Consider the following 12,321-nt stretch of genomic DNA (forward strand, 5'->3'; position numbering starts at 1 on the left):
TTTTCTGTCTTGGTTTGTATTTGGGAAAGTATCAAAACTCGGATTTTTTTATAAGCAGGCATAAAAAACAATGTGACATTTTTAGCAGGATGGTTTTGAATATGAATTCCGAAATGCACAAAAGAAAAAATCTAGACAGGGAAAATAATGCTGTATTTTAGCCTACCAAAACCTTCTATTGCTTTTGAATCCACAGATGACCTGCTAGAAGGAGAAGTGTGTGTTGTGTAATGTGGAGTCAGTGTGCTAGATTAAGGGTGTGTTGTTCACAATTCATTGTTCTTAACCTCAAAAGGAAACCTTAAGGGATATGTCACAGTTATTTGTGATTAGTAATTAATATCCTCCAGCTCAGAAGGTATCTAGAGATGCCAATGTACTCTACGAATTTACTCTGTTTCTGCAATTATAATATGCACTCTGGTATGGCTTCTACAACCCTGTTTGTGTATGGAGTGCTCCCATAAATAACCCTGATATTCAGTGTTCATATAGAGCTATGGGACCTATCCTTCATGTAAAGTGACAAGCTGATAAATGCACATAAGCTCCATTGATTGACAACAGCAGCTGATACGGGATAACATCACATGGGCAAATCTGTGACAATAAACCATGAAATACCACAGTGTTTGGAGAATGTGATTGGCAAGCAATTAAAGTATAATCTGATGCACTTATATCTCTCTTACAAATCACTTACTTTGAGATGTCTGAGAGTCTATAAACTTCTTTATCAAGGCGTCAGTAGTTTGTGTGTATAGGCTAAGAGCATATCTCAGGGACTGTAGGTCTGGGCTCTTTTCCAGGAAATTCTTTTTCAGCCCACTTCCTCCAGCATGGAAGTATTGCTAAAGAGAGAGGCCCCAGATACAAACATACAATTTTAAGTAAAATTCTTACAAAATTTTTTAAAAATAACACCTGGCATGTGTGGCTGCATGTATGATTATAGTAGTTGAGATAACTGTCATCATCTCTACTACAGAGCTTAAGTCTTGTAGGAGAAAAAAATATGCAAAATTTTGGTCTTTATGATGCGAGGTATTTATATGTCAAAACTGGATATATATATTTGCAGGGTTCTTCTGTATTGTGGAAAGTGGAATAGGTTTTAATCCTTTATCTAAAAAAAAAAAATCTCTAAAATGCAAGCATGGTTTCCAGCACAAGTAAAGAATGTATTCTTTCTGAAGGAAGGGGGAATTTTGTAAAAATTTTAAGAGAGGAGATTCTAGAATATGAAGTTTTGGATTAGCATTGCACTGCAATTGTACCTGAAATTATGATTCTGCTTTGGGGAAGAAATTATTAGAAATTCCATGGAAGTTTCCATAGTGATTATCTTTTTTTTTATTCCAATTTTGACCTCTTTTACTGTGGATATGCAGAAAATGTGTGTGTCATCCTTGAGTGACCACATTAGGGTTTCCCAGACTGTGAAAGAAAGAGGATGGAAGAGAAAAGGAGCTCATTGGTTGGTTCTGCGGTTGAAGATGAGGAGAAAATTTCATCCTTCAAAAGAGGATTTCCTTTGGGGCAGAACAGCGGTAGCCACAGTTCTCTATGCAGACTAGTTGACATTTGCTTTCAAGTCAATACAAGGAGCTTAGGATCAAATGGTTCTTGACATATTAAAAGGGAACTTTATTATTCTAAGGGACCATTCTATATTAGAATCTGTTGTTTATGTCAATCATGTTCTTGGTCATTCCAGCACAGAACAGAAAAACACATAGAGCTGTACCTTTATAGTAGCTAGTGCTACTTCCATTATTGCACACTGCCTCAGGGTCAGGCTTCGGGCTTCCTCCCGAATCACATGGTCCTGCAAAGCAAGTTAAGGCCGCAGTTGATTTTGAAAGAGAATCAGTACTGTGGCCTGTCTATTCTTGGAAAAACAAATAAACAAACAAAACACCCAAATGCCCCCCAAGCTCCTGTGATTAACAGGGGTTAATTCAACTTCAGACTTCTTTCACAACAACTTATAACCTAGAGCAATCATCTTGTTTCTTGAAAACATAGATTGCAGACAGAAAACCCCAACATTTAATACTGAGCATCTGTGTAACTTTATTTCTTTTCCTAGGATATATTATTTCTGTCTTCTGGGGCTCAGTGAAAACGTTAAATTTTAAGTTTAAATAATTATATTAGATGATACTGAAATAATTAATTTTATTAATAAACCTGACAGTTTAACTAATGTTTCTTAATGTCCCAATTTAAAAAAAAAGAAAAAGTTTCCTATTAGAACATAAGTTAAATAGAGTCCTAAAGTGACTATACTCCTGTGAAGTCTTTGTCTAAAATAAGCATTCTCTGATTGACTTAGGCAACACTATAACTCTTCTAGCAAACTGAGCAGTTATTCACAGAAGCACGAAGTGCTACATTTCTGCCCAAATCTGAAATCCTAATGGAAAAATTGGTTGGCAAACAACTGACTTCAGTATCAAACATCTAAGCTCTCCATCAAGTGTGTTATGTACTTCAGTAATGTAGTGCTGATGAGTTTATTGTAGAGGTACATGCTGTGTTTCAATACATACCATAAATAATCCATAGAAAAAAATCACTAGCATTCCCACCTTAGAGTTTTTGCATAACTGGTTCCAGAAGGGAACACAAAGGTCTCATAATTTTTTTCCATGATGTTTAATGCTTATAAGACCTAGTTGTGCAATACGGGACTGATATCTCCTTGACCCATCTACTTGATCACTTTACCATATAAGCATACAGTCTTGTATTTTTAATTTGGTTTTGATGAGACTAAAATAATTACTCACCTATGAACAGTTACTGCCACACTCAATCTTATTATCGCAACTAAGCACAAGAATGAGGCATGAGGTTTGGCCTCAAGTTCACTTTTTTTTTTTTTTTTTTTTTCTTTAGAGCAAGCCATTCACAGCTTCATTTGGCTCCTTTACCTTGAGTTTTGACAGTTGTCCAAGATCTTTGGCTGCACTGAATATCATCTGGGGCCCCTGTAATCACATTGAAAATTCAGGAAACAGACTCTCTACTGCGTGTTTGCTTTTTATGTCAACATGATCTTATTTTCTGCTAGGACATTAGCCAAAGTCACATTTTTGCAAAGCTAAATAAAAATTTCAATTACACACGAGACATATTTTCATTTAGTTGATAAAGCCAAGTAGTTGAGTGCCTGCAGCATGATTCCTTCCCGTATCCCATACTTGATACGAATATTGTGTATTCTGTTGATAGTGGGTTTGTGTGCTCCTGTCTGCTATCTCATTTTGCATTTAATATTTTTAAGCTTCGGCTGTGATTGTTCTTATACAGTGTGTCAATGAGATATTTGTCCATAATCATAGCTCTCAGGTGCTATGCTAATATAAATAATTGTAATGGGAAGCGAGTAGGCCTGAGGAACCTGCAAAAGCTTAACTCTCTACAGTGAAATACTCAGCTGAGTAAGTAACGCGCAGCATAACAGCGTACTGTTAAGCCAAAGCCATTTCTTTAAGAAAAGATACCAAAGCGTTATGAAGTTAAACCAATATATTACAATAGCCAAATCCTGGCCAATGCCTATGTGTTTGTCTTAGACAAAAAGAATTCTACTATTATTCCATGCCCACATTTTTTATCACAATTACTCCAAAAAAATATAATTACTAGTGCAGTTACTTGGCAGTTCAGCAAGACATAGCTCTGAATACCTGGACTTCAGAAAAAAAAAAAAGTCAGTCCAACTTACTTACATAGCACAATACAGAACAATTTTCATTAGTCTTTCTGTTCCAAAAGGTTTCAGAAATAATTTTGCTTCTGTATAGTTCAATTGCAAAAGATGTAATATAGAACTGCAGCTTAAATTTTCATTATTTATTAGTCGTGAGAATGGTAAGATAAATATGAAAATTAAAAAATAAACCCTGCTTCTGAACGTCTGTGTCTCTCACCCTCAGAGAGAAAGTAATATTCAAGACTACAAAAGGGAAACATCTCTCTTACCGTGTCCTACTTTTCATTGATTTTGGATTTTGTTTAATTGTGTGTTCAATGGTAAATGGAAGCAGCAACATAAATGCAACTAGCTGTACAGCTTTCACCATGCCTGCCAACTGGGACGCCTTATATGGAGGCTACCACTACTCAAACCCAACAGCTGGTGAAGTGTAGCATACACGTGTGCTACTGCAAGCACTCTGAAAGCATAATCCGGTATCTTTGTACCTATTTTCCATGTTCCTTAGTCACTACAGACTACATATTTAAAATTTTGTGTCTTCTACTATGCAAATGTCAAGCAAAATTTGGAAAAAAATACGCTGCAGACAATTTTCTAGTCAGAGGCTCATGTTTCTTAAGTGTGTGTGGAGAAGCAAGGGTTGTTTCTATTTTATGAAGAATGGTGGCAAAGCACCTGTGGACACCCCAGCTGTCACTGTTTAAAATGATCTTAAAGAGTCTTGAGTGATAGGCGCAGTCTCTGCCTTTAATCAGTAACTGGCTGATAAACAGAAGCCGGCTTACCTTCGGCCACTAAATAAACTAACATCCATCCAGAAAACTCTTCATTCTAGGTGAAGGGAGGAGGAGCACTCCTTGTCTCTGCATCTTCACCACCCTTTCTATGTTCTGCCTGTAACGCGGAAGTTTTGCATTCCAGATCTACACCCATGGCTTAACGAAGTATCAACTTGCTAAACTAATGACTGGAAGAAGCTTTTTTGAACTGGGCTATAACCTCAGTGTCACATCTTATTGCTTGGTGGGATTTCTGAGCATCAGTAAGGATAACAGAGGTGCTTGCAGATACAGGCAGATGACCTGAAATCCGTGTTCAGTTGGCAGTCAAAGGTTATTTTCTCTACGGTTGAAAGACTAAAATCTTTTTATTAGTTTCTAAAGAAAGGTCTACATTCAAACTCTTGGGGGGAAATGACTGAAAATATGTTTTACTATCCTAACTGTCTGAAACGTATTGTGCTATTGTCCAAGTTACTAAGTCTTTGACAGGTAATTCTGTTTTCTTGGCAAGCAATTAAAAAAAGCAAGGGAAAAATCCCTTAACTCTGAACCATGCTGTTCTATGAGTTATAGTCCAACAACTGATCCTGCATAAAGCTAATAAATATTCCTAATGCCTGATGGGAAATGCAGTTACCCAATTTAAATGCTACTTGTGTATTTGCAGATAAAATTTGCCCCAGAATGTTTGAAAAGCAAATTAGAAATCTCAGAGATATAAATTTGACACAGTCACTCACTGAAGGAGAAGCTGTTTCTAATTATGCGCAGTAAACAAGAGCATTATCGTAAATACGAACAAATTCAGTGGAGTCCTGGCTATGATCTTGTGATTAGCTCTAGTCTAAAATTTTTAATACCTTAGGTTATTTCATTACTACCTTAACATCATTTATAGATGTTCTTCTTGCCTCTCCAGCAATATTCTTTTATGTACCTTTAATATATTATAATATGATTTAATGACCTGTTTTTAACATATAGCTACTGACCAATAGATTATTAGCAGCTTAACAGATATCATAGGACATACACAGTAAAGCTGCCTAAAGGCACACTACAGCAATGTAAAAACGGTGAATTTTTTTCTAGACAAGATTGAAAACAAGAAGAATTAACCTTTATGCTATCCCAGTCCCTCAAAAAAAGCAAAAGGCAATTAAAAAAAGGCACTCCAGGTCAGGCTCTTTTTCTTTCATCCTTAGACAGAATCAGATTTTCTGGGTGGCCTCAGCTCTGTCACCACTCAGGGTTCGTGTCAGGCCATCACCCCACACTGGTCTCGTGTGTAGCAGCACTACTTTCTGTATTAACTTATTGTTTCTTTCCCTTTTCTTGTTAGGCTGTAAATGCAGCCCTGCCCCAAAAGGACCTCCTATCAAGTCTGCTATTAAAATACCCAAAAACTTTAGAGCCAGAAGTGGCTTAATCCTCCCGATGTTGTGCTGCCTCAAGATGAAGAATGGCACAGCAGGCAAGACTGCAGAAAGGGATGGGGTATTCCTGGCTTTCTGGGAGCTGCAAAAATGGAAGCCATTGAATTTCTGGTGCAACTGGGAAGGGCAAGGAATAGTCTTGGTGAAATTGCGCATGAGGAAGTAAAGAGAAATCAAACTCAATGAAAGCACTCTACAAAGCCAGAGATTTGGCTTCTTTTATACTGCATTCATAAAAACTGCTCTGAGTTGGGGCAGGCAGTATATGAAGGAGCAAGGTCTTCCTCCCCAGCTAGAGAGGAGCAAGCTAGCTACACTACTTTCAAACACTAGAAAGCAACACACTGCATACAGGCAATATGTTATTCCTTCTCGTCATGGTACAGAAAAGGATAGCATCAGACCCCTTGGCAAAAATCTGATTAAGCACATTATTACAATTCTTTATAATGCGTGTGAACTACTGCTGGGACACTTACGGTTTGGTCCGTCAGTGGTGGAAGCACAATTTGTTTTTCTATTTTGTTCAAGACTAACTTCCATAGCTCTTTTAAAACCCGTTTCAGAACTGTCTTCTCACAGATTTTTGCAGAGACACTTAAACTGGAACAAAACAAAACACAAACCAGTCTCCAAAACTAGCATTCAGACTACCGAGGTGCTGTGTGACTATATGCTCAGATTAATGGCCCTTATGGTTTAGCTTTTCTCTACCAATAAGGATTTCTCAATGGCTGTTATTTTCCAATATTATCAGTAAATATTTTTGATAAAAAAAGACTTGCTTAATATATTACTGATATGTATTTACCGAAAATGAAAAATGACGATGAGTTACAAAGTTTGATGGATGATACAATTCAGCACTCCCAAGCCCCTATATTAAAGTTTTAGTATATAATTTGTTTATGTCTTAAAACTAAAAAACAAATGTCTCCCTTGTTATTTTTTATTTCTACAATGATGTAGAACTAGGTGTTAATAAGCTACTGCAAATCCAGGGCTACCATTTGGAAACATTTATTTCTATATATTGGCATATCTGTGCAATCATACTATTTTTGGAGGATCTATATACTTAGATTTTTTTTCTTTGTTTAAGAGTGTAGTCATAAATCATCTCGTATGTATTGCCATGAGTGAGTAGAGTCATGAATGAAGTGCTGCAGTTTTCAGGCACAGGAAAAAATATTTCCAAATAATATCACAAAAATGTATATGTGGGAAATGAATTAATGTAAAAAGAGATTGTTGTAAAGTCATTCTATCACCATAAAAGTCATTGTTATATCATCATTAAAGCCATCATAAATATACCAATTCATATTTCTAGCATCTCTTACTACTCTTAGTAAGCACATAAATAAAAGCATAATTAAGAAATAACTAAACCCCAAACTATATTAATATGACATGTTTATAATCCTATTATAAATATATATTTGTAAGAAAAGTGATATTCCCTAGCAGTGGTTGTTTTTTTTAAAAATTTCACACCTTTATTTTCTGTGCTTGGGTTTAGCATCTGCTAAAATTCCATTTAATATTCCCGTGGTGAGGAGTATCTTTTTTTTGGACAGTAATTTTTGTTTCCATTATATCATTATTCAATTAAACTCAAAGAAGCTACAAAGATGGCTTTGAGAAATGGCAATTTGGAATCAAACCTGACAGGCAAAAGTCTGCTTACCCAGCGTTTTAAACAATGAGCTTAGGATAGCACGTGTAAGTGTATAAACACTTTTGGCTTTTCTTTAAGACTTGTGCTAGGACTAAATGTCTTAACTCAAAGACAATGAAAATTTAAAACCGTACTGCTTGAAAGCAACACATACCCTCTTGTAACTTAAAACATAGGACTAGGTAGATTGCTAAAAATAAAACGCTGACATATAGATAAAGCAGCTAAAATTTTTTTCAGTACAGATGAAAAAAAATCAACTGCTCGGTAAACCTGTAAATGGTGACCAGGTTTCTGGGGACACAGAAGTGGGTACTATTAAGCAGGGGCACACTGGGTGCCAGCCTAGAACAACTGCCAGACAATTTCCGTATAGGGAAGTTCCTTTTGTTCTTTTGTTCAGTACAATCTCTATACCACAGCTCCTGGAGGACATACCATGCACTAGGTCCTTCGTAATGACTCAAAACATGACAAGAACTAGAAAGGCAAACATGTAGCTTACGTAGAAACTGCTTTGTATACGTAAACAGGTTAAGCATTCTGTGCATGTATTCTGCATGCACGTGAATACTACAAATATTAAAAATACTACAGAGTGTTACTAGGTATTAACAATGCTTCAGGATAAAACCCAGTATGCCTGACTGCAGCTTTAATTCCTTCTCTGCCACACTAACGAGCCTGCCACACTTACGTTTTGTCCAGGAAATCCATGAGAGGCCGAAGCACAATCTCAGCATCAATGGCTGCACTGTTCTTATTGGCTGCTGCATTCCCATTTCCTCTCATTTGATTTAGTTCATTGCTCATTTGTCTCACGCAATCTTCAATAATAAATTGGAAACTACAGCATGGGGGGAAAAAAGAGAATGAAAGAATTCTGGGATAGAAAACAATATTTATCATTTTGCATCAGTTTCTTCAACAAGATTTACATCAATCTGCAATGATGGAAAGTTCACATACGCAAGATACTGCAGGTTTTACAGACTGAAAATAACTCCTCCTAAGGATTATAGCTCATATAACAAATTCATGTACTGTTTTGATTTTTTCCCCCTTGTTTCCGTTCTGTCATTATGCTTTTCATGCCCTTGGAGGGCGGGGGGCAAGTAATTATTTTCTGAAAGCAATAGATGTATCAGAATCAGTTTACGAATGACTATCAGCTAGCAACAACTTCTCAAGATTTTATTTTTGGTATGAAAGGACAGCAGGAACAGGTGACTATAAATTCTTTTTCTCATGATGGTTAATATGAACCAAGCTTGATATTATTCTTGAGGACAAATAGAAAACTTCCACTGATTTTGCCCTGTTTGGCTCAATTTCACTTTTCCTGGGTTTCAGACAGAGTCAGTGCCATCAGAAGCTTTGCTTCTTTCCAACTAGACAGAGCTAAAACATTTGGACTGTTTAAAATACCATTTTTCAAAAACAAAACGCCACTAAGAAGTAGTTAGACTGTTGCTCCCAGAAGGAATCTTTTCCACTTCAAGGTGAGCATGAACAAATTCTTGCTCCTCAAGTTTTATCTGTTCAGTTTTTCTGAAAACTGGTCCATTTCCTAACTGGTCTGGTTGAGCAACATGTCTGACAGTCTTGTAGCGTCAGTGACGTGATACAGTCTTCAGTCAATATACTTAAACAATGCAGAACAGCCGTTCAGCGGACACAACAGTTCAGAGGCAGAACAAGGCTCTGCACACATGGTAATTGGTTTATGAATTGATTTATGATGAATTGAATTGGTTTAGGATTAGTTTATGAACAGAAATGCAAAACAGAGGCCATAAATATTCCAGGCCTATTAATGTGAAAAGATAAATAGCAACGATTAACTTCAGGAAAGTAAAAGAGAATTTACTGTGAGAGAAAAGAAACATTATAATTAGGCAGTAAGCTGTTCCAGCTACGTGGCTAATCATAAAAGGAGAATGCAAATCTCCATGTGAAAACACTAGGAAAATTGGAAACTTTTCCAAGTACACTCTGATGTGTACTTACCTATACACTTCAAAGCCCTAGATAAAATCAACATGAAGCTGCTATTGAAGCTGCTCATGTAAATCCTTGGGATCAGTCCCTCCAATAAAAGCCAAAATAACACACTGGCTTTTCTTAAGGTTAACGTTGTTAACCTCATAAATCCCACCAATAAAGTGACCCATGAGGAACGTTCTAGCTATCTGGAGAATATCCTAGATTGAGTTATTCCTGTGTTTTCTTTTGCAGAAACCTAGTTGGCTTGTTCCGAAAGAAGCCCTGGAAAGAAATAATATTCATGCACTGTCAATGATCAGAGAACCAGGGCCTGGGAGCAAAAGTAGAGCACGACAATATGACAAACTAAGCACGCTCAGAAAAAGTGAACACTGTCCACCCAGAAGGTTCATCGATGGATTAAATAAGCAACTACAGACTTTGCTTAATGAATACCACTACAGCCCTAATCCCTCTTTCTTAGGTCCCTTTCTAATTTGAAGCAAAAATAACTTGCAGCTTCTTATAGCACAGGCACCGCTGGCACAGCACTATACTCATTCAAGACCGCAGTGTGCTCTCTGAATAATGAAAGATTTTGAGAGTAAGGCTCAGTAGACAATTTTTGCAGAGCTACAGGCAAGCAAATGACCCAAGGCGGCCATTCACAGTGACCATCTGAAGTGGGCTAAACACAGGCAGCCACCCCTGGTTGAAGCAGGCCACCTGGAAAAAGCTGTCAGTCTCAGTAAGTAACATAAACACAGTCAGAGAGAAAAGTTTAACACAGCATCAGGCAAGAAAAAATCAGCAATTTTTGTTTTCCTAAAAGCAGAACAAAAGTCATCAGTCTGTAACATGTTTGTGCCCACAGACCAGTTTTAGATTTCTTTACAGTGAAGTTACTGCTATATATTTCAGAGTCTAAACCCATACACACACACAAATGCACACTGCTCCATCAGGGCAGAAGCAAGCTGTACCTCAGGACATCCAAGCAACCACCCGGACTTAATCAACGAGGCAGATTTTTGAACGGGAGTATTTCTCTAAGGTTTGCAGTAAAATAGATTTGTTACCTTGCAGCATACGTTACGCTGAGTTCATCCAATACATTGCTAAGTTTCACCTGAAGTTCTTTTAGAACAACGCTAGCTTCAGGATCCAACTGCAGAGAGATAAGTAATGTTATATTTTACTTACACACTATGTTTTGGGGTTTTCTATTGCAAGTAATGAATTAGGAATTATATGGAATGATACACTGCACTATCGAAAACTAAATGTGGAAACACCTGTTACAACACAGGATTGCTTTAGTAGGCCTAAAAATCCAATTACCATTTAAAGGAAAACATTTGATTGTAAAAGTGAAGAATTATAATGCTAGAAATGAAAACTGAGCCATTAAACAATGGCCTTCTATGGGATGGTGCAAATTGTGTTGGCAGTCACAAGAATAAAATTACCATTATCAGGCAAATAGTATTCACAAGGCATATCAAGAGAAGGATGCATGAGAATTTAGTGTTTGTGTTAACAATACTGCAGATGTTTTAATCTTTTATTTTTTTTGGTACATTTCACCACCATCGGTAATTATTTTTGTGATTCAGGTGGAAGATGTTTCCATATTCCCGTTAACACAGCATAAAAGCAGGACAGCTTGAAAAGATGGTTTGAAGACTATCCATGCTGTTTCTATTGATACAGTATGACGGACGAGTACTTCTGTTTCTAAAAGACATTAAGACATATATAATTCAAGCACAGAGCAACACATTCTGATGCACAGGGAGAACAGCTCCTGTACATCTGATACAGGTTTTCTAAATATAAGAAAAATAAGAATGCAGGGGAGAAATACAGTTTTCCATTTACAGGGATGGGGATCCATGCACAGATGTTTAATCCAAAAGGTACTCTGTTGATATTGATCAGCTTTATGTGCTATGCATTCTTTTTCAAATTAAAAAAATAATTGACTTTTTGTCTCCGTAAGCTTTTAGCATTTAGGAAAAAAAAATAGTTACGGCCCACTGTGGGATATGATTGATGATCATCAGGATCAACAGCTGAATGTGAATTAATAGCTGACGTTCCAGGTCTTCCAGCTATCTACATCACAATATTAGGGAATGATTTTCAATGATAATCCTCTGGGCTCTGTTCTGCACTAAGGTCAGATACAGATCTTCTGAGAATTTCAAAGGAAATTGTACATTCAGAATACATAATCAGGTCTGTCTCTATTTGCATTTTCCTATCTTTCAACTGCCCGAGTAGTGTTTACTGCTTATTCTTCATCTGATGCTTCAGAGTACCACGGTGCAGTAGGTCAGCTCTTTTAATCACACTTTAGAGAGAAGGAGAAGCTGTGTCGCAGTGCATCAGATAACTTAGATGAGACTACACTGGAATTCTACAGCAAAGTAAAGAAAATACAAACTGTGAAACACCTCCAAAGATCTACTGAGTTCTAGTCTTAGACCATCCTTTCTCTCCTTAGAGGTTATGTGTGGTTTAAGAGCATAGAAAATCCAAGATTTTCATTGCAGTTTTTGACAAAAATCTGAAATAGGTGACAAGGGGAATTGCCATACATCCCTTAGAAAATACTCAGTGACGTGTAGCACTTATCTAATCTCAGATGCTCATATTTTAACACTGTGCCTACTTACTGAATTAGTTTTTATTTACTTTGCA

The 12,321-nt window shown here is 36.8% G+C and overlaps 1 protein-coding gene and 1 long non-coding RNA gene across 3 annotated transcripts in view; one reads left to right on the forward strand and one right to left on the reverse strand.

Annotated features, from left to right (window-relative positions):
- The window catches only part of LOC134520384 (uncharacterized), a 56,601-nt gene extending 50,180 nt beyond the window's left edge, over positions 1-6,421 (forward strand). The window contains exon 3 of the long non-coding RNA XR_010072433.1: positions 5,855-6,421. This is a non-coding gene — a long non-coding RNA (uncharacterized LOC134520384). The remainder of the gene's footprint in view (positions 1-5,854) is intronic.
- UNC13C (unc-13 homolog C) overlaps positions 1-12,321 on the reverse strand; it is a 228,370-nt gene that overhangs the window by 15,253 nt on the left and 200,796 nt on the right. For both annotated transcript variants that reach the window (XM_063345628.1, XM_063345627.1), the window contains 6 exons: positions 10,695-10,783; positions 8,327-8,476; positions 6,428-6,551; positions 2,940-2,996; positions 1,748-1,828; positions 704-851 (listed from right to left, as the gene is read on the reverse strand). In XM_063345628.1, the coding sequence (XP_063201698.1) occupies positions 704-851; positions 1,748-1,828; positions 2,940-2,996; positions 6,428-6,551; positions 8,327-8,476; positions 10,695-10,783 (649 nt within the window). The remainder of the gene's footprint in view (positions 1-703; positions 852-1,747; positions 1,829-2,939; positions 2,997-6,427; positions 6,552-8,326; positions 8,477-10,694; positions 10,784-12,321) is intronic.

The sequence above is a fragment of the Chroicocephalus ridibundus genome, chromosome 9, assembly GCF_963924245.1.
Source record: "Chroicocephalus ridibundus chromosome 9, bChrRid1.1, whole genome shotgun sequence".
Classification (NCBI taxonomy): Eukaryota; Metazoa; Chordata; class Aves; order Charadriiformes; family Laridae; genus Chroicocephalus; species Chroicocephalus ridibundus.